This window comes from Prosopis cineraria, unplaced genomic scaffold, assembly GCF_029017545.1.
Source record: "Prosopis cineraria cultivar Desert tree isolate PC_DT_omini unplaced genomic scaffold, ASM2901754v1 PC15, whole genome shotgun sequence".
Taxonomy (NCBI): Eukaryota; Viridiplantae; Streptophyta; class Magnoliopsida; order Fabales; family Fabaceae; genus Prosopis; species Prosopis cineraria.
In genome coordinates, this window is record NW_026555346.1 from 3,818,185 (window position 1) to 3,841,544 (window position 23,360).

At 30.6% G+C, this 23,360-nt stretch overlaps 1 protein-coding gene across 2 annotated transcripts; it reads left to right on the forward strand.

Annotated features, from left to right (window-relative positions):
* Nucleotides 1-14,706: 14,706 nt before the first annotated feature.
* Nucleotides 14,707-18,880, forward strand: LOC129294079 (uncharacterized). Of its 2 annotated transcripts, none has more exons than XM_054932192.1 (3): nucleotides 14,707-15,133; nucleotides 16,416-17,167; nucleotides 17,652-18,880. In XM_054932192.1, exons 1-3 carry the CDS (start codon nucleotides 14,846-14,848, stop codon nucleotides 18,133-18,135), a joined length of 1,524 nt encoding a protein of 507 aa, XP_054788167.1. In that variant the 5' UTR covers nucleotides 14,707-14,845; the 3' UTR covers nucleotides 18,136-18,880. The 2 variants fall into 2 exon arrangements, with proteins under 2 accessions (XP_054788167.1, XP_054788168.1); XM_054932193.1 differs by having other exon boundaries at nucleotides 14,933-15,133; nucleotides 16,402-17,167.
* Nucleotides 18,881-23,360: the final 4,480 nt, after the last annotated feature.

Sequence of the window (23,360 nt, forward strand, 5' to 3'; positions counted from 1 at the left end):
TAACTTTAATTTTATATTTATTAAAATAATAATTTATAATTTTTTTTATAAATATGTTCGTCATCAACTTGGATAATACTGATCTAATTTTATATTATAATTTTTTTAAATTGATCATCTACATGTATTCTGAATAGTCCAGATTCAACGTTAAATTTTTATCTACAACATCCAAATTTAAAGTTTTTATTTTTTATTTTGATGAATACAATATTAAAAAATAAAATATATAATCTTTTAATTATAACTTTTTTTAAGAAATACAAGTTAAAAATTTTAAATCTAAATTATACAAAATATATCTGAATAGTCAGCATATAAAAAATATAAAAATTTTAATATTAAATTGAATCTTTTAAATTAAAAAAAATACTAGATTTGTCATGAAAAAAATTATTAAATTTTTTATATTTTTTATGAAATTTTATTTTAAAAAATATATAATAAAAATTAAATTAATTTTTAAAATTTAGACCATCTAAATGTAAAAATATTGATAGTTCAAATTGCTTTACAGCACTCAAGATGAATCCTATCAAAATTGCCAATCACATCTTAGACAGGGACAGGTCTGTAGAACCTTTACATGTGAATAAATCGATCAACGGGGTCGTTTACCAAGTTATACACGCTTAATCAGGCTAAGCTGCCCGCCACACAACAAAAAAAGGTAAATTAAATATTAAAATTTAAAAATAATTGGCTCTTTGCCATTGAGACTCGCAGCGGGAGGTGAGCAAAATTAAAAATCAAACCAAATCAATTCGAATTAAATTAAATTATATTTTATTTATTTAATTTGGTTTTTTTAAAAAAATTAAATTGATTGGTTTGATTTGATTTAAAAAAATTTTAACCAAATAAACCAAACTAACAAATTATACATATTATTCTTTTTATATTTTTAAAAATGTAAATAAATTTTTATTTAGGTGAATAAGAAATATCTTTCTATCACTTGTAACAGTAGTATTATTTTATTTAATGTGATGTTTTAATTTTTTATTTTTATAATTTAATTTTTAATACAATAATATTGAATCTTATTATTTTTTTCATGATTTATGATAGGAAATTGTTATTTTTTATTGGGCCTTCAACATTAAAAAAAATGGATAGAAGAATAGATGAATAATTAGATTTTATTGACCCAAATCAAAACCCTTGATCCAAATAAATCGATCGAATCAAACTATTATAATTTGATTTAATTTTAATTTGATTTAATCATGCATTTTGATTCAATTTGAACTAAATTTTATCTATAATTCAGTAGATCAATTTTAAAGAAATTGAAACCGAAATGACCGAATGCCCATCCCTATGCAGCTGCCATCCAGGTGCCGTCTCCATCTGAAGCAACCCAGATGACCGTCCACACTCCACACTGCGTTGTTTTGTCTTTTGTGTGTGTGTTTTCTGGCTCTTATTTTCAAAAATAAGAAATAAAAAAGGACAAATGCAAGCAAGCAACTACAATTGCAACAGAACATTTTATTTGGGCCAAAAAAAAAAACAGAAAAATTGATTTAAATTGAGTTCATGTTGCACTAATTAATTGCTCACATGTGGCCGTTTCCTAGGGAAGAAAGGATTTTATGAAATTCGGCTTGATTATGGCGCGATTTATGAATAGTTTAGTGCCATGCTAACAACCATGAATGTGATGATTAGGGGTGATTGAATGAGCAGTGGGGTCCGTGATTGTGTAAGATCTAAGTTATGAATTAAATAAACAACGCTTAATTTGTGGGTGCCGTAAATAGACAATCAATAAATAGTAGTGCAAAGATTCATGAATCACAGCAACTGGGCAGCATCGGTGGAAGTTGTTAAGAAATCTGAAAAATCTCTGTGGCCTAAAATAAAAAAGGAAAATTTCATTTAACATCCGTGATCAAATTTTATGGGTTGAAAATTCACTTTAGATCTGGAATACTGAAGTGAAATTAAAATGTAAAGTAAAGTTATTCCATTACTCTTCATCCCGTCTAATTATTCATTGAAGTTGTTCATTTTTCTATTTGAAATTGCTTATTAATTTATAAAAATTATTTATATCATTACTTAATCATAATTTTAGTTCAAGTATTGTAATCATGATAAAATAAATTATTCATTATTCATAATAAAATTATTAATTAATTTACGTAAATTTTTCGGTGTCATGTAGTTCAAAGTTGAAAGAGAATTAATTTATCATTTTTTGTGCATTTTAATTTCACCTCGATGCTTTTAAAATGAAGTTTCAGAGTTAAACAAGTTTCTTTTATTAAATATATTCAGGGAGTCTTGAATGAATTTTTCCCCCAAAAATAATGCTAGGAAAGAGGTCTTAAATACCGTGATCCCCACACGCCATGGCTTGTTTTAATTAAACGTCTGAAAGCTGAGAAAGAGATGCCATTTAAAGGGACATTGACTGGATGTATACTTTATCCTACCCAATTTAAAAAAGTTACATATTAATTATTATAATTATATCTAAAATCAAATCATTAGACTAAATAATTCTTGTGTGAAAATAAATATTAACTTTACCGTTGATAATTTCAAAAAATTACAAAAAATACTGAATGTAATAAAAATGGAAGAGTAGCGTGGAATTGACAGTTGCAATTAAACATAACTTATTTTGTTAGCTAATGATATTTAAAATTACATATTATTGTCATATTTACCCTCATTTAATTGATAGAGTGTCTCAGATAGAAAATCTTATTAATTACACTCATAATTAAGGTATTTTTATAAAAAAACTTACTCTCCCTTTTAGCATTATAAGCCACATTTAAATAAATTACATTCTGGATAAATTATTTAATTATCTTTAAAATTATTTGTTTTTATATTTGCCAGGAGCCTCAAATAAAATTTTTTACTAATTACATCCTTTAAGTCATGGTATTTTTGAAAAAAATATTATTAACTTCACTTTGAAAAGCCAATGATATCTTATATTCCCTCCATTTTTAATATAAAAGAATTTTAACTAACTCACACAATTTAAAAAATTAATTCATTAATTACAATAATTACGTCTACAATTTAAATGTTTAGACTAAATATATTTATAATTAATGTTTACTTTTTTCTCTAATTTAACGATATTATTTATCTATGAGAGACGAATTGAAAAAGAAAATGTAATTGATGCTTATTGAAATTTGTAATAAAAAAGAACAAAATTATAAGATAGTTCCTCTCTTATATTTGAAGATGGGTGAAGTATTTTTTTTTAACACAATAATTTTAAAAAATGTATGATAATACTAAACGGGTGAAGTATTAATTATACATTGAAAAAATTATAATGTCTTGTATTTCTTAATATATAATTAATAAGGGATAGAATAAATTAAAATAGGATCATTAATTGATAGAGATTGATGACCTTGAAGAAAAAAGATGATTAAAAAATGTTGAATTGTAATATTCCATCACCTTCATTTTTGTCCTAATTCAAGTGAAGGCAGAGGTGCTTAAAATAAGTGGGAGGGGAGATTTAGGAAGCGTAATGGAGACATGGAATGGAGTGAGTAAGGAAAATGAAAGAATGATGGCGGGCGGACATGACGGGCTGTGTGGCCCCCACTGCCACAGAATATTGTGGTTTGCATCCCTCTCATCCTTCGACAACTGCCGCCGTCCCTCACAATTCGCATCATTAAATTATACGTCTCCTATTTAAATTATAGGACGTTCTAAAAAAAATTATCTTAAAATACAAAATATTTTAAGTAGGTTAATATTTTTTTAAATACATTAATTTTAATATTATTTTTTTTATAATTAATTTTTATCATTTTTTTAATATATTGAATAATGAATATTTTAAAAAATTTATATTTTTATTTTAAAAAAATAAATTTATTAAGTGTATTTAATGATATTTATTTGTCTATAAAATTCTATTAAACTTGTAAGTTTTTTGTCTGCATCAAAAACATATTAACTCTTGGGTCTTGTTTGGGTACTCATTAAAATTTTATCTAAATCATATTTAAAATGTGTTTCTACTAGATTCAATAAATAATCTGATGCTCTATATATGTTTTTATTAAATATAAATTGAAATTCAGATGACACCTAATGAGTATAACCTCCACCACTGTAAAACTTAAGCTATGTTCGTAATCATTTGATTGGTTGTTTTCATGTGTAATACTCCCTTTGTTTTTATTTATAAGAGAAACTATTGCTTTTAATTTGTTTTTTATATAAACAAAATTATATTTTTTTAATAAATATTTATTGCAAGCTTCTCAAGTTACTTCTCATAATTTTATTATTTATAATTATAAAAAAATTGATGAAGAAATAATTAATATAATTAATTAATTTTTTCAATTGCGCGATGCATTTTAAAAAAAAAAATACAAGCAGCAACGAAGGGAGTATAATAACAGTAACAGGACAAAGGCAGCAGCAGATTTACGTAAGCGATGATCCGGAGCCGATGCAGCGAGTCTAGATACACTTACAAGTACCATTTCCACGTGCAGTTCAGTCTTCAATTAAAACTATAGTTAAGGTACATGTGATTACCACTCGGGTACTGTAATATTACGATGAGGAATATCCTATTAGTAAATGTTTGCAATTGCAATGCCGCCGTTATTACTTGATCTTTCAACAATTGGAGAATTTCAACTAACAAGCACGCAAGAGAAATGTTTACCATTGAGTTCTAAAATAATCTGAACAGATTTTTTGAACTGAATTAAAATGAAGTTGGTGGCTGAAAAAACTTAAATACCTTTACATCAAACAAAGAAAAGAATGATTGACAATTAATATTGGTAAATTAACAAATAAAATTAAAAAATTAATAATTAATAATTCTATATTTTAGACAAAATATTTGAATTAGTATAATCATTGACAAGTAAAATTATGTAATTTATAATTGAAAAATTGATAGGACTAAGCAATGGACGAGATATGCTAATTTAAGGAGTTACCCACAATTAGTCCCATTTTGCTTACAACAAGCTGGGCTAGCCCATACCCATACGTGGCCCATTTGAAGATGGGTTAGGTGGGCCACGCATGGGTTTGGATGGGCTGGCCAGCATGTTTTGTGCAAATAGCTACTTAAAAAAAATCAGCATTCAAATTTACTCACATGCAAAGTCATAAAAAAAATCAAGGTCAAGAATAATTTAAATCAAATTTAACAATTCAGTTGTTCACAAATTAACCCTCTTCTTAAAGAAGAAAAGGCAAGACAAGCAAAGAAACTAAAAGAAGCTAATTAGCAATTATCTCTATTAGCCAAAAGGAGGTTCATGACTTCACGCATTCCGGTAGAGGTGAGTTTGGCAATTAGCAATAGCAAGTCTTCTTCTCCACCCTTGTCATGAATAAATTAATAGCTTTGACTGAATCAAGATAACATCTAATATTTCTTACAAAGTTTCAAACCTTCCATCAAAACTTATAATTCTGCAGAACTAACTTGGTGGGTTGGTCAGATCAGGCGACAGAGGATACCACGAGAGAAAGAGATATTGAGGGAGAGGAAGATAGACACCGTGCATTGGGCTCTAGACATTGAAGGCAAAAACATGGTGTCATGGGTTCCAAACGCAACGAGAGAATAAAATGCCAAGCTTAGACGCAAGTTAGATGGAGTGGAGATTGGACACAAGCGGCAAGACGATGAGAGCAAGTAGTTGAGCTTTAGGTCTTCAGGAATGGCCAAATGAATAAGATTTGAGAACTGAGGTTTGAGTCATCTAAATCTGAGGGGTGGAATACTAATGCTAGGGAGGCCTTGGAGGGTTTGTTTGAGAACTATTTGGAGAGTGCTTATGTGAGATTGCAAGGGGTCTTCTTTTCTTCTCTAGAGAAGTGGAACATAGCGTTGGAATTGGAGAAATTCAAATTATTTTTTTAAATGTAATTTATTGAAAAGGAGCCGAGACGAGCAACTCGCAATACATCTCGCTCGTTTACAACAACTATGGGCTAATTTATTTTTTTAGCTCGCTTGTTTGTTTCTCTCAATGGGTGGGTTTTTACCCACCCGTTTTCATCGATGTTGGATGGGTTTGAGAGGTTGCAGTTTGTTTGCTCACAAGTAAAAGTTAAATAATTAACAACTAATAATTTTATATTTCGAACAAAATGACTAAACCAGTATGATTATTAATTGGTAAAATCAAATAATTTATAATTAATAATAGTAAATTAATAAATGAAGTAAGAAAATTAATAATAAATGGTAATACTTTTCAATCTAATTGAATAAAAAAAATTTGTAAAAGATTCATAAATCAAGTGAATTTGTTAGCAAGTTATGTTAATAAATAAGTAATGTTATTAATATTATGGAGTCACATGATTAATTAATTAATAAATATTGTTAAAGAATTAATACGTATAAATAAAAAAATAATTAATAGAGTTGGATAGTAATTAAGTAATAAATGTGTAGATAAATGTTTGGTTTCAAGGTGGAAAGGACAAAAGCGCGGCTCGGAGAAGAGTCACAACCATACGTCACGATCCGATTCCCGAAAATCATGGCGCTCCACTTTCCAATCTGTCCAGAACATATGGCGCTATCACTGTGTATGGAATTAACATTCACTAGTACTCTCATTTCCAGAAGGTAATACTATGCTTGATGGGAGAGGAAAACGGAGGAGAGGAAACGGAAGGTGACAAAAGTGAGGAGAAAATAACCTGTTTGACCGCAAGGAGAAAAGTGAAACGGGTGAAAAAAGTGGGAAAAAAAGCTCCCCCCATTTTTCAATTATAAAATATTTTTAAATAAAATTTTACGTAATGTTAAATTTCATTAAATACACTTAAAAATTTTACCTTTTTAAAATTAAAATATAAATTTTTTAAAATATTTATTATTTAATATATTAAAAAAGGGTGAAAATTTAATTATTGAGGGAGAAAAGTAATATTATAATCGACGCATTTAATAAAACTTTAATTTATTTAAAATATATTATATTTTAGGATGGAGAAACTTTTTCAAAAGTATTGTATAATTTGAGATGGGTGGAGTAATATGTATGATTCATATATTTTCACTTTCAACTTTTTTCTTTAAATATGAACAGATTTTGGGTAAAAAAATCATTTTTAAATTTATCCACTAATTTTTAAATTTTATATTTGTAGTGTAATTGCATTTTGATAATGCAATTTCATTAAACAAGTAGCATATTTAATTTTTGGATTAAATAGACAAATGCAGATTTTAATTTTTCATTTAAGTTCCTTATATTTGGTTATAGTTTCAAAATTTTAATATTATTATATATTTAATAATTTAATAAGTACTCTCTCTGTTGAAAAATGTAAGGTTTTAACCAAATTTCATCCCTTAATAAAGTAGTTATCTGCTTTTCAACTAGTCCCATCTTTTCATATTCACCTCTATTAAACACCCTGTACTAAATATAAAGTCACTATCAATATGGATACTTAAAAAAAAACAATGATAACACCTCAAAATACTAAAAATGTCTTATATTATTTAATATCAAACTCCTCAAAAAATGCCTTATATTTTTGAACGGAGAGAGTAAATTATAAATTGGATGAAACAATTTTTTGTCAGTATTAGATAAAATAATTTATAATTATACTTTTATTCAGTCAATAACGTATGATAGAAATTACTCCTTTCATTTAAAAATATAAAATATTTTTAATCGAATCTTACCTCTAATAAAGTAATTACTTATTTTTAAACTAATCATATCTTTTTATAATTATCTCTATTTAATAAGATATTTTATCCTAAAATAAATATAAAGTGATATATTTAATAAGGAGTATGTTTTTAAAAAGGCAATAATTATACATTGAAAGACTAAAAATGCCTTATATTTTTAACATCTAGCCCCTCAAAATTGCTTTGTATTTTTTAATGGAGGGAGTATTATATATATAATGTGTTAAAATATAGAATTTTATTATATATAAATATTTTTATAAATAATAAGGTTATTATTGTTCATATAAAATTAACAAATTTTCTCCCCTCTCTATTTTCTCTTACTTAGTCGAGCATGGTGATACAAAATTACATCTCTTCACTTTTCTCTTATTTTTATTTTCTCTCTTTTCAGTTTTCCTTGTGAGCCAAGATGGCATAAGAAAATCCCAATCAACCCACATGATTTAAGAAATTAGTTAATTATAGTAATTATGTTTGAAGTTGAAGTGTTTAGATTAAAATATCCTTGCAATTAATACCTTTTTCTTTAAATTTAATGATACTATCCATTTATAAGGAACAATTAAAAAAATATAATTAATGTTTATTTAAATTTGTAATTTTGCTTGCGATGAAAAAAGAAAAAGCATAGAACAGTTTCTCTTATATTTAAAAATGGAGTAGTATATACTTTGGTTTCTTCCCAGAGACCCAGGTTTAACAACAAGTCTTGGCCAAAAAAAAAAGTTCTTATTAAAGAAGATGATTAGCTCGTTAAATCTGTTAGTAATTTGCCAGGGAAAAAATTTAAAATATTAATTAATAATCATTTACATGACTTGCATTAAGGACCAACCAAATCTTTTACTGTGCAACCTATAATAGGGATCCTTTAATATTGATTACAAGTCACATATAACTAGCTCACAATAACTAAAAGAATTAATTAAATATTGTATAAATTAAGGTTATATACGGGCAGGGTCAAGCCGAGTATCGCCCCTTCTCGGTGTCCAACTTGATGTGAAGTTCAAATCAGCCGATACCGAAGTGTTACAAATATAATCTTTTTTAAAATATAATTGTTATCATTTAAAATACATCCTCCATCAAACTAATACCAGAATCATTTTTTTTAATTACACATGTTGGCCATTGTCAAATTTTTAAACAAAAGTATATGTTTGGACAGGGCTAGGCAAGGCATGATTTGACAACTGCCCAGTGCTTTGCCCAAACCCTAGCTGGATGAGCGCAGACAACTTAGGCAAGGCTAGGAAAGTGAGCCATGGGGCTACTAGAACAACCCTAGTGCAAACAATACTCTTACTAATTCACAATATAGAACATTTTTAAGAATACTTAATTGATCTAAAATATAAGATATTAATTTTATTTTATTTTATTTATATTTTTTTAATTACAACTTTAATTTATTATACTCTACTCAAGTAGTTTATTAAAATGTTTTGAATAAAGCAAATGTTATATTTATTCAAATTAAAGGTATGATTGAAAAAATATAAAAAAAAATAAAAACTATAAATTTAATGATTTTTTTAAATGTAAATTAGTTAGTAAAGATTTATATCTATAGAAGAATACTTTAGTTTCTATTTTTACCTCTCAGTGCCAAAGATTTTGAAAAAATTCATGGATAGACCCAGCACATCACATTATCCATAGTCCAGACAATAAAGCTGCACTGTTCAATAAAATAAGATCGTATGTGTCAATACTGTTGATGAATTATTTTATAATAAAATTTTTATTTATTTTTTATATTCTCTTTTTTTATTATCATTAATATTGTAATTAATTAATATTTAATATTATTTAAATGTCACTCTTTTATTGGCTAAATCAAATAGCATGGTGCATCAAATCTATTTAAGAATTTCTCAAGATTTTGAAACAATTTGTTTATAGAAATTAACTCAAATCACACTAATTTGGGTCACATTTTTCAAGCTAAAAACATCATTAACAAAGACTTGGATGTTACGTTGCATTATTGCAATATGTTCGTCGTATGTTCAACGAAGTTGCTAGTCATGTGGCTGAAGTGGGCCGTCTTCTCCGCTCTACTTTCATCACGCTGGTTGGCATCAATGGCATTATAGAATATTATTGAAAGTAGGAATCGCACTGCATGTTTTGAAAAGACAACAAATTGTAGCTTGGGCCAAAAATTTTTGAAAATGCACTATAGACTTGAGAATTTTTTTAAAATTTTTTGAGAGCAAAAATATTGTTTTGTCTTTTTGTAATTTGAAAATTCAAAATCTCTACAAAACCTTCATTCACAAAGCACAACGCAATGTTTATAATTTTTTAAAATAATATTTATAAATTCTCAATATAATGTTTATAAATGCCCTATTGATATGTATGTTAATTAAAATATAAGTCATATAGGGTATAAACAACACAATATACATAAATACATAATAAATGTTTATAAATTTTTAATACAATTAAAATAATCATGCAGAGTATGTACAATACAATATTCATAAGTGTTTAGTTATTTTGTAGGTTAATTGAAATAGTTACACAGAACATGTATAACAAAATGTCCATTTGTACACAATATGATATTTATGAATTATCAACATAATATTCATAAATTCTTAACATAAAGTCCATACATGTCTAGTTAATTAATACATTTAATAAAATGTACAAGCTATATAGACAATGTATAACACAATATTTTTATATACATAATAACATGTTCATGAATTTTTAATTGAATGTTCATACGTGTCAAGTTGATTGAGAAAAAAATTATACTTGCACCTTAAAAAAATTACAACAAGCCCCTTAAGCTTGAAGTGTATTTTCAGAATTTTTCGAACCTCCAATGCAACTTTTTTCGTTTTCAAGGCCTCCGTTGTGATTTTTCCTTATTGAAGAGGATAGAGTGGGCTCTACACGGTTTTTAGGTTGTTAGTTTACCTTTTATCGTCGGGGAAAACAAATCTTAACCTCTTCATTGAAAACTGTGAAGGACATGTTTGAAATAAAATATTTAATACTATACTAATAATTTTTTCTGAAAGATAACTTGTATATTATATAGGCTATCTTATTTAAAAATGTGTTGGATTCACATGTGTTTGTTGTATTCTTGTAAATAAATTAATTAAATTGGTAGTGGTTGTACTGTGCAATAACTTAGTTAAGAGTTTAGATGCCAGAATCATCACCTAAATTATGGTTGGGAACTAAATGATTGCTGTTTCTACTAGGAGATTTGGATAAGTGGAGATACTTTCGAGATTTTTAATATTTCATTTATAGATAATGTCAAAAAGGATCTTTACTTCTAAATCCTTTCTATTTTTTTTAAAAAAATTTTTTGATTTGAATTTGGATTTTTCTTTTGATTTGTGAGATTTATCTCGAATTTTTATAATATTTTAATTAATTTATAATATTTTATTTTTTTAAGTGAGCTTTTAGGCTATCATTTGAATAAGGGTTGGCCTTCAAAAAATAGGGATAACATGGGCTTGGCCCACCTGTTTTCAATTCTATTTAATTTCATAAGAATATGTATTATTTTTAATTTTGATTACCAATGTACCTTATATTTTATAATAAGTAAGAGATAATTTTACATAAAAATCTAGATTTATAAATATAAGGGGTGAAATGAAATGGGAGGAAATTTTTTTCATATACTATATTGTTTATATTTTGAATAAAAAATAATTGAGAGACAATGCTTATACTTTAGATCGAAAAAAGTATATATATATATATATATATATAAAGCATGTGGATAAAAAAGATAGAGCAATCAAATTAACCAATCACAAATATGGCAATATTGTCATACTTTTCTAGTCACATCTATAAATTACTTTTAACATATTTCACTAGAAATAAGAAGAATTTTAAAATTTCAACATATTTCATAAGTTTCTTACTTTATCAACATGAAATATACATATTTTAATTTTAATGATATACTTTATTTCACCAATGTTTAATAAAGGTTAAGAAAAACTTATGATGAAAAAATTGATGACATAATTTATAAGTAGAGCTATAAAACTCCTCTTTGTAGCATGAGAAAGTAATGTAATATGATCACTTTGTCATCCGCGTGGTAATTCTAGCCTCCCAAATTTATCAAACAAAAACAAGTGTTGATGTTCTTCTGATTGACTGTACCAACCTAATAATTTTAAATATGATTAGATTATAGTCTCTTGTATGATTTTACCGTGACCTTATAACTAAAAAAAAAAAAACAGGTGTCAATGCGCGTGTAGTAATTTATGCACAGTGAACGAAACCGCCTGATCTAACTCCTGGCATGTCTTTTAAATTGACACAAGCACAGTCACATGTGCACGTTTGATCATTCCTCACTTCGTATTATATCAAAAGGCGAGTGATAATTGAGTTTTCTGCTCTCTTTAGTTTTGCCCGAGGTTTCCTGTACTGTTACATTTCATTATTTTGAATGAAGTTTAGTTTTTTATTCGAACAATCACACGTGCGTGTGGAAATGGAGGCACTCTAACCACACACTTAACACACACGATGCAGGAACTGTCACTTGTGCCCTTCCATTTTTAACTAAAATTCTTTTACCTTTTCCCCTACGTGTGTGAATATACGGATGGGAATCAAGTCGCTCCTCTTTGCTATGAATTAAGAAGCTGTTCATCCATCTGAATCCCAGCAACCTTCTATACATTATCTAAACATTTGGCCCCCAGGTATGATCTCAAAATACTCCCCAAAGCCCCACATTTCCACGCCCACCCCTCCTATTACATTGGCACGTTGTTTGCTTTTTAATAAACGCATACCATAAACGGATTGTACATATTAAAGTTGAGTTTGGATTTGGTCTAGTGAGTGTTTCAGTTACAACCATTAAATTTTATCAATATTAAAAAATTATAAAGACATATTTCTTTCAACAAATTTAAAATAAGCAATATGATCAGAAGTCATAATACTTTTTATTTATGCTGTCTTTTTCAAAAATTTAAAATTTGATATCTTTGATTGTCATATGATAGAATATTTGACATCCATTTGATTAAACTAAACTATTGTTATTGTGCTATATGAGACATTCATTTAGTAAGTATATTTAAATTATTTATGAGATTAAAACCTATTAAAATTAGGCGTCTCGCATTTAAAAAGTAAAAACCTCACTGACGAAGTTTAAAGCACTACTGGGTCGAGTTTTCTGATTTGGGCCAGAATGGACGAGGTCAAATCAAAAGCACCCATTCACCCAATTTGCCCACTTAAAAGTTACTCCCTCTCTATATTCAGTGTGCGTTTGGGTAACTCTCTAATCTAAGATAGGAGGCTCAAACTTAAGTTAAGATGTAAACAGCTTAAAAAATTTTGTTTGGATAGGAAAAAATTTTCAACTGAAGTTAGAGTCAAAATGAGCTTTTTCTCAAAGCTATCTTCTGTGGTTTATGCATTTAGCGCCTGCGTTCATCCGTTAAAAGCATTTAATGCTTTTTAAAAGCATAGAACTGCCTAATCTTTATCACCCTTCCACCCTTTGCCTTTTGGCTTTGTGTTCCACTTATCGTCTGTTCATGCATGCATATGAAATTTGAAATAATCTTTACCTGTTTGTCTATACTTATAAATTTAATATATTATTTCATCAAAAAAAAATATAATATATTATAAAATTCATAGAAAATTTAGATCATGTGTTATATTGATTAATTAATTACATTACCCAGTGATCAATAACCTGAACATAGGACAACCAGGGTAGGTGTTACCTTGAGCAAGATTCATTGAACACAAAAAAAGGGGAATAACTGAGGCTTGCCATCACTAAATAATGATATTTCTAAATTTTTTGGCCGTAAATGATATTTTTAATTAAAAAATATGTTTTGCATTTTATAATTTACTCCCTTGTGCCTTTTCTATGAGAACTTTTTTAACTGGATAAGGCGGATTAAGGCATATAGCTAAAATTAGTTAAAAGTTTTTATTTTGATGAAAATTATTGCAACATTTCAAGAATATAAACTCATATCAAAAGGCATTTGTGAAACCATGTAATAACAATTTACTCAATTTATATATAAACTAGAAGTTGAAATTGTTTGTACAACAATGACAATACATAATTTTATCAGAAAAAATTCAATCACTGATAAATAATTCATACAAGCTAAAAATAAAAGTGTAAATGTTCATGAACAAGATATTGATATTGTGAGGCATCCTTGTCAAATCTATTTGGATCTTCAAGGCGGATGTAATATGTTCATGATATAATTAAAAATTAACTTATAAATCATATCAATTAAGATTGTAGGTTTTCATAATTGAATATTTAAAGTTTTTTACTTATTAGATATTATTTTAAGTTTAATATTTTTTACTTATTAATTAGTTAAAAAACATATACAAAAAAAATTTAGATTTATTTTTACTATTAAACATCTCAATTGATTTTTGAATTAAATTATTAAAATAAATTTTAATTTATTTAATTATTTTTTTAAAAAATATTTAAATATAAATTACGTCACATTCATAATTTTTTTACTTTAATTTATTAATCTCAATTAAATTTTAACCTAATTGTACATTTTTTAATCCAAATAAACGTTCAATAATGAAAAGAATGACGTCCCATCCTGTTCTATGATATCGAGCCGAATATTCTGAAGCTCGAACCAAATTAAGGAGGGAATTCCAAACCGAATCAAATAGGCGAATATTATATTCCACGTCCTGTGCATTTTACGCGTGGCCTTGAGATATGCCTTGCAGGCATCGACTGGCCTATCGAATTCAGCCACATGTACAACGTGTAATTGCATTTACTTTACATGGAAGTTTGATTCATAGGCAGTGAAGGATCCAGAGCACCACTCATGGGGGGCCAAAGTGAAAAAATTCACGGAGTGGAGGGGCCAAAATTAAATTTTTTATTTTTTCATGGAAAAGTATGAAAATTTATCAAAAAATTTTTCACATGGCGGTAAGCCCCCTAGATCCGTCCCTGTTCATAGAGGAATACTAGATTCATAGCTTGGTGCATATGCCTGACGAGTCAAGATCGGATTCGGCTGCTGGAAAAAGCGTGTAGACATATTCGGGTGTGCGCAGCTGCATCTGAAGAAAGATAAGATGAAAGCAGAGACTGTAACTCTGGTGCTGGTGAACCTTGCCGGGATCATGGAGAGAGCCGACGAATCATTGCTTCCTGGTGTCTACAAGGAAGTGGGCGCAGCGCTTCACACCGACCCAACCGGACTGGGTTCCCTCACTCTATTCCGGTCCATTGTCCAGTCCTCTTGCTATCCCTTGGCTGCCTACCTTGCTTTGCGACACAATCGGGCACACGTCATAGCCCTCGGCGCTTTTCTATGGGCTGCTGCTACTTTCCTCGTTGCCTTCTCCTCCACTTTCTTTCAGGTATTAAACCCATATCCACTTACTTCCATCCCTTTTCTTCCTCTGCTTTCCCGCAACACGGTTTAGGATTTCCATTATTAGGCTATCACTAGACTGCGCGCTTGTAGTCATGGAGATCGATTCGAGCTTAAATTGATCTTTTGAAATTGGTATGGCTGATAGTTAATATTAGGGTTTTGGCCTCAATTCCTTTCTCTCTTTCTTTTTAATACTATGACGACCTTACTGTTAATATCTGTGTTTTTCTTGCTTTTCTAATTCATCACTCTGCCGTTAAAACCGCGACTGAAAAATGACTTATTGAAATAGGAAGACTTAATACGGTATCAAAATTATTTTCCCCCAACACAGTGATATGCAAAGCCTTTGTTGCCATATTTTCGTTATTCAAAACAACGTGCTACTGGGAGTTAGTAGGAGAATGGCAGGATCCACATTTTGACACCCCTTGAATATAAAAAACCAACATTCATGATGTTTTATTGGTCTGCGCCTATACAAACCTGGCATTTGTTTATCAAGGAGGGCCAATAACTTGTGTGTATTCAGTGAATTCCACTGAAGCAACTCAAATGAGGTGCAGGCGCTATAGCTTAAAAATAAAAGAAGAGATTTTTTCAACTGCCTACACTTAGGTCTTGAAACTAAGCTATTATATGATATGACAGGTCATATTTTGCTTGCTTTGGGATGTATTCGGGAGTTTCTTCAAGGTTGTGGCGATAGGCTGCTGTAAGGAGGAAAAGAGATTTTAAAACATTGAATAATGAATTGTATTTGACTTTTGAACTCTGTAATCTTTCGTGACTAAATTAGGTTACTCACATATTACAATCTTCGATAAACCCCCGCAAGACTGTAGAAGTCTGTTGACATTAAACATGAATAGATTTTAATCTTTCTGCGTAGTTTTTCGCGGCCATGTAATTAAAAATAAAAAATAGGTTACTCACAACTTGTTTTAAACTGCTAAGTACAGTACACACACATTTATAGGCACACAAGATGACCGTTTGGCATATACTGAACCAATCTAAATCTGTGGACATTCACATTCTTTAGAAGTAACTTAGACATTCAAATTGATTGAACATTGAAAAACCCAAAAGTTATGAACTCAGGCACTTAAACAATTTCAAATTATTAATATCAGTCTAGGCACTGGTCAAATTTAATACAAACTAATAGGGTTTCTACTTTCTAGTGGTAATTCAATGGTTTTCAAGACACTTGCTAAGAATTATCACCTGATTGTATTCACTTTGAAGTGAGTGCCATGCAGGTTGCTCTATCACGAGCATTAAATGGGATTGGCCTAGCACTGGTTGCACCTGCAATACAATCCCTTGTTGCTGACTCAACTGATGATTGCAATCGTGGCATGGCTTTTGGATGGCTTCAACTCACAAGCAATCTTGGTTCTATTGTTGGCGGCCTCTTCTCTGTGTTAATAGCCCCTATTACATTCATGGGTATCCCTGGTTGGAGAGTTTCCTTCCATATTGTTGGTCTAATAAGTGTTATAGTGGGTTCTCTAGTATACTGCTTTGCCAAAGACCCACATTTCTCAGGTTATAGTACAAGTGCTAACAACCAAATTCCAATCAGAACATTATGGACAGAAGTGAAAGAGTTAGCTCAAGAAGTCAAGTCAGTTTTGAAGATTTCGTCATTCCAGATTATTGTAGCACAGGGCATCACTGGCTCCTTCCCCTGGTCAGCATTGTCATTTGCACCTATGTGGCTTGAGCTTACTGGCTTCTCCCACGACAAAACAGCATTCCTCATAGCTTTGTTTGTGATTGGCAATTCTGTTGGAGGCTTGTTTGGGGGTAAAATGGGGGATATCCTTTCTACACGATTTCCAAATTCTGGGAGAATTATTCTGGCACAGATAAGTTCTGCATCAGCAATCCCCCTTACAGCAATACTATTGCTGGGTTTACCACGTGATCCATCAACAATAGTGCCACATGGGTTGCTCCTGATCATTGTAGGATTCTTCATCTCTTGGAATGCTCCTGCTACCAACAAGTAAAGTCTCCTTAGCTAACCTTTCCTTTCATTAAATCATTTATCCCAATAAAGAATCATTGTCCCTATTATTTTCATCTTGCACCCTGACCCCTGGAACTTCTTTAACACGTCCATCTTTCCTTAATGTCATACATTCACTGAAGTTTGAACTCATAAAGTATCAATAATGCATTAAGAATGGAAAATGACTGGTATGAAAACAATTGCCGCTCAAGATTTCCAAAGTCCACATTATTGTGAATCTGTCAACTATGCTCTCAAAGGAATTCCTATCACCTAATAATTTGGTCTTTAACATACTCGTTAATCAACTCCTATTCTTCTTGCAAGCAAATTTCTGTGTGCTCATGGCTGAAACATTAGAAGATTTGTCTTGTAGTAGTCTACAACTGAAAATCAAAACAAGGCTGGTCTTTTTTGATTTTGATAGGACTTTTAGAGATATATGGGAAAGCTAATTGATAAAGTTTATGGACAAAAGTCCAATATTTGCAGAGATTGTTCCTGAGAGAGCTCGAACAAGTGTGTATGCATTGGACCGGTCTTTTGAGTCGTTGCTGTCATCTTTTGCTCCACCTTCGGTTGGACTTTTGGCTCAGCATGTGTATGGATATAAACCAATTCCCCAGGGGTCTACTTTATCTGAAGAGATTTTAACGGACAGAAAGAATGCTGCATCATTGGCTAAGGCACTATATACTGCAATAGGTATTCCAATGGCAATCTGCTGTTTGATCTACTTATTCCTTTATGGAGCCTATCCAAGGGACAGGGAAAGAGCTCGGATGGTAGCTTTTATTGAATCAGAGATGCAGCAGGTGGAGTCAGATAGTTTAGGCAATAATAGAGATTTCCTCTCAAAAGCTCACTCTTCTAAGTCTGAAGAAATGTACGCTCATGATTACCATGGGGATGCCCTCGATGTTGATGATGAAGATAATGCTCTGCTGTACCGCGGCATTTGACTTCTCTAACTTAGGTGATTAGTTTTAGTTCATCGCTTTCTGCAATATCGTCTGCGGAAATTTTCAGAACTTCATGGGGTTGAACTTTTCCCATATGGATCAACCGCAGATTCCACTGTGAGTCGGTAATAAATTTGTACGTTAAGTTGAAGAGATAACCAGTGCAGTATAATTCAGCAGTGGTTGGAGTTTTTGAGACTATTTTTCATGATCGTCAAAGGCACAAACCAGGCATTTACCGAAGTCAGAGGGTATTTAATCAAGAGATCAAAACAGCAAGAGACTTGGGATGATCAAAGTTGTTAGTCTTTACTCTTTGGTGACGGAGCTGAAGTCATGATCCTGAGAACAGGAGATGAGATATCTTCTCACCCTTTCAGGAATTACATTGAAGAGGCTCGAATATTGATAGATGCGAGCAATGGGGTGCCCTTCAATTTCATGTTCAAGGAAGTGAACAAGTGTGCCATTGCAATGGCTATATGGAAGCATGATTTAGAGTAGCGTCATAGTTTTGTTTTTCTAATCAGGCGCCTGACTTTTGTTGAGTTTTGCAGTAGAGGTAGAGCAGGGATGAATTACCAACGACTTTCAATTGAGCTTTGTATGTTAATTGTTTGTATTAAAAAAAAAAATATGTACAGCACGACAAATACGCACAAGATACAGGTGAAGCATGACAACATTATTTAGCTTCACATCCCTTTTAATCATTATTACTACTATATGGTTGTTATTTTCTTTATTTCTTTTTTTTCTTTATTTCTTTTCTTCATTCTTTTGTTTTCTATTTCCCCCCATTTCTTGCGCTTGATATTTGATTTCTCCTTTCTTGCCCCGACGTGTGCATGGCTTCACAGCCTTCAGGAACACCTATAACTGTTCTTGAATAACTATATTGACATATTAATGAGGTTCACATTCTAGAATGCAGTTACTTTTGCTGTTGCTGGTTATATCATTTTAAATTAGCCATGTAATCTAGTGTTAGGGTTTATGAAATGATAGTAAAATTGATTGGGATGTCATTGAATACAAATCAGGTGATTTAGATAGAGACTATAAAAAGTATTCATGATCCAAAAATAGCTAACAAGCATAAAATTTAAAAAAAAAATTTAAAGAGAGAGACTACAAGTGGATGGTTTAGTTTTTTAGGTAAATGTGTTTTTTTGTTCCTAAATTATTTTTTTAGGAGCATCTAATGTCCAAAATTATTGGTCATAATATTTTTATCTTTGAGATAATTAAAATGTAGCATTTTATATCATAATGTTAAATACTTACAAAAGTTCGCTAGCCATTGCTTGATGGGCTCCATTTTTTGTAAATATTTAACCAACAAATGTTTGCAGGTATTCAACATTAGGTTAGAAAGTAACATGTTTTAATTACTATAGGAGCAAAAATTTTACAACAAATAGTCTAAAATATTGAGTATTTTTTAGAGAATAATTTAAAAGAAAAAATGTACCTTTATCCCCAACAAATGTTGATATTCGCTAATGTTAGTGGTGGTGATGAGTTCAATTTTTGTTTTGCGCACAAAAATTTACTTTATTGACTATGAAGATCTCTCTCTATTTTTTTTATAACTGACTCACAATCTCAAGACCTCTTGTGTAGTGAAAAAACAAAATCCAAGCGTTTTGTTTTGTTTTTGTTTTTTTCAAAAGCATTACGAATCAAATTTGGATAAAAATGTAGGTGTGCCTTTGTGTATAACTCTAGCAAAATATTCTCAACTAGAGAGCAACAGCCTATTTAGCTCAGTCGGTAGAGCGCAAGGCTCTTAACCCTATGGTCATAGGTTTGAGCCTCACAGTAGGCGTTTATGATACTGTTTTTATGATCTTCGATGGGTATGACTTTTTGATTAATTTAATATGAAAAATACAATATGTCATCTTCATGCTCTTGCTGACATCTTCCAAATTTTAAAACAAATGATTGAAATTGATGGGTTGTCACAACATAAAGTATAAACCCATTCTTGCTAAAAACGAGCTACTACCCTTTTAATGTGTAATGCCATTGATAACAACTATTTATGTTACTCTACTTGTGTCTGTCACTACTTACTGGCCCTACTAATTTCCTGCATCTATACATACAACAACATCGCATAGATACAACTCATTGAAAATGACTCTCTGTTTTCTCTCTTTTTTTTCTGTGCTCTGGTTTCCCGTGTCGTCGCAAACTTAAGACCCACTACAAGCTGCTTAAATAATAATTGATGCTCCCACTTAACACTGGTGCATACATTAAACTGTAGAGGGCTACTTCTCATATTCTCTTTTTTCTTTGTTTCAAATAGCCTAGTTGTTCACCCATCACATTATGAATGCCCGTAAAATTTCAGGACGTGAATTTAAATTTGGATCTCGGCCTAAATGATTGCGCACATTAAGCTCCTAGCCTCTTGGAGCTGCATGTTTGTCTTTAAAAATAGTAGCAACAATAAAAGAGTGTGTCATGCTGATAAAAGGCCTAATTTCAAAACTCAATCGCGTAATTAAAATTCAAGAGGATAAATGCTCACCAAATGGAATGGCCACTTTGTTATGATCACAAAATAGGGTTTTGCATTTTTGGAGTCATCATACTAATGTTCTAAGGGTTACTAGTTGATGCAGACATTGTGGCGAGTCGTTCAATTAATTTGGATGAAATAGATCAAGCAAGCATTAATTAAAAAAAGTGCTACTATAACTTATGAAAGCAGATTATAAGGTTGCTCACAAAACTATCCAAATCTAAAGTAACAACTTAACAAATTGATGATGAGATTAACAGTTGAATAAGAGGGGCAGATGGTGAAGGGAAACCTAATAGAAGGCAGGGTGGTGTGTGTGCTTTAGGTTAGGTTGCCATGCCTGTGTGGGGACATCCTCTGTATCTTTTTTCAATTTCTTCAACACTTTGGTTTTTGGGTCCACTCTCTCTCTGCATTTGTGAAATCTAAAACCTAATAATCATGAACGCCAAGCCTTGTAAGTTCTAACATTATGACTTCCTCATGATTGAAAATGATGTTAAGAATGCTCCATCATAGTTCTCCTAAAGCACTATGTGTCTATTCTGTTACCATTGTAGTGTTGTTTGAGAAACAGTAATTGGTTACGATGGTCCAATACTGTGTTGTGCTATTAGTAACATTTTTTTTCCTTTTCTCCCCTCCCACCTAAGAAATGTTGTTGGAGTGTTACTAGAGGCATTGTGTAAGTAGCAAGGTATGAAATGAAGCTCCTATCACCAGTGATGTCACTTACATATATAATATAAAGAGTCATGATAATGGGACATTAATCGCCTATAAAAATTAATATTTTTCATGAAATTTAATAAATGTAATTCATTTGTTGTTTATTCATTATTCACACAGAAAACTTTCTTATAAATGACTCAGTATACATAAATGTTTCAATCAATGATTGTCATTTGGTAATCAGGAGTTGAGGGATGAAATATCTTCTATTTTGAACATTCTTGATGTTGAACAACCAGGCAAATATCTTGGTTTACTTGTCATTTAGGGTAGGTCTAAATCAGCTTCTCTTGCTTTTGTTGAAAATAAGGTGGGGTTAAATGTTCAGGGTTGGAGATAGAGATTGTTGACCTTTTCAGGGAGGGAGGTTTTAATAAAAATTGTTGCTAATGCCATACCTATTTACCCTATGGCTTGCTTTTCCTTTCCTATTAAAACATGTAAAGAATTGGATAGGTGATCTTTGATTTTTTGTGGGACAGTGGTGAGGGTGGTAGGGGAAAAATTCATTGAAGGGGGTGGAGTTTGTTGACTAAACCTAATCTTGAGGGTGGTATGGGTTTTAAAGATTTTAAAGCTTTTAATATTGCTATGCTTGCTAAAACCTCATAGAGATTAGTTAAAAATCCTAATGAATTTTGGTGTAGAATTTTGAAAGGTATATACTTTCCTAAATGTGATTTGTTTGAAGCAAAGAGAGGGAGAAGACCTTTGTAATGGTAGCGAAGTATATTGGAAGACTGTGATATGTTAAAAAAAAATTTGTTTAAAAGATTTATGATGATGAAACAGCCAATTTATGGTCAGATGCTTGGATTCCAACCTTGCAAGGGATGAGATTGAAAGGAGATTGGGTTAGAGAGGAGATGAAAATTTTGAAAGTGGTCTCTTTGATACACCAGAAATGTTGAAAACTTGATTCAATTGTTAATTTGATTTCAGATGAAGAGAAGAATGAAATTCTAAAAATTAGAATTCCAGCTAGAATTAGTAAGGATAGTTTGATCTGGGCTTCTTATTGCAATGTGGCTTATTCTGTCAAATACGGTTATCATATGGCAAAAGTTAAAATTGACTTAAAGAAGGAAGCTAATCACAATGATTCTTCTTGATCTCCATGTCAATTGTGGAAGGTTGTTTGGAATCTTAAAGTTTCCCTAAAGATTATACATTTTATTTGGAGAGTGTTAAATGATACTTTGACTACTAAAAAAGCTATTTTCTGTAGGAAATGTGCAGGTGTTTCTATTTGCCCTATATGTTTCAATAAAGATGAATCTTTGGAGCATCTTTTCTTTGGCCATTCTTGGGTTAGAGTGAGTTGGTTTGGTTGTAGTTTGGAATTTATGTTGTCTTTTCATGGTGTTAATAATGTGATAGCCTGGTTTATGGAATTATTTTGTGAAAATAATAATATTGGTGCTAGGGAGAAAGCTTTAATTGCTTGTATATGCTGGGAAAATTGGAAAGGCAAATGTGCTCAAGCTTTCAATAATGATAGAATCGATCCTAGAAGATGAGTGTAGAAGCTTAAAGATTCACAAGAAGCAAAAGAAATAGTGTAAGGAGAATGTACAAATTAATAGAACGAGGTGTTGGCAAAAACCTTTAGTTGGTGAAGTTAAAATAAATATTGATGGTTTTTTCATTAATTCCTTAAATTGTTTCGGCATAGGAATTGTTTGTAGGGATAGTTTTAGACTTTTTTTGGGTGGTCTTGGCTAGGATGTGGCTGGTAATTCTTCTCTTATGGTTGAGTTTATAATTGTTTTGGAAGGTGTAAAGGAAGCTCGTAGATTTGTAGGCAAAAATGTGGTTATTTAGTTGGATTGTGAAGTGCTTTTTAAAATGCTCACAAGTTTGTTAAATTTGGATTATAACTGGCATTATTCTGAGTTTGTGCAAGATATATTATCTATCAAAGAATCATGCAAGGATGTTTAGTTATCTTTGG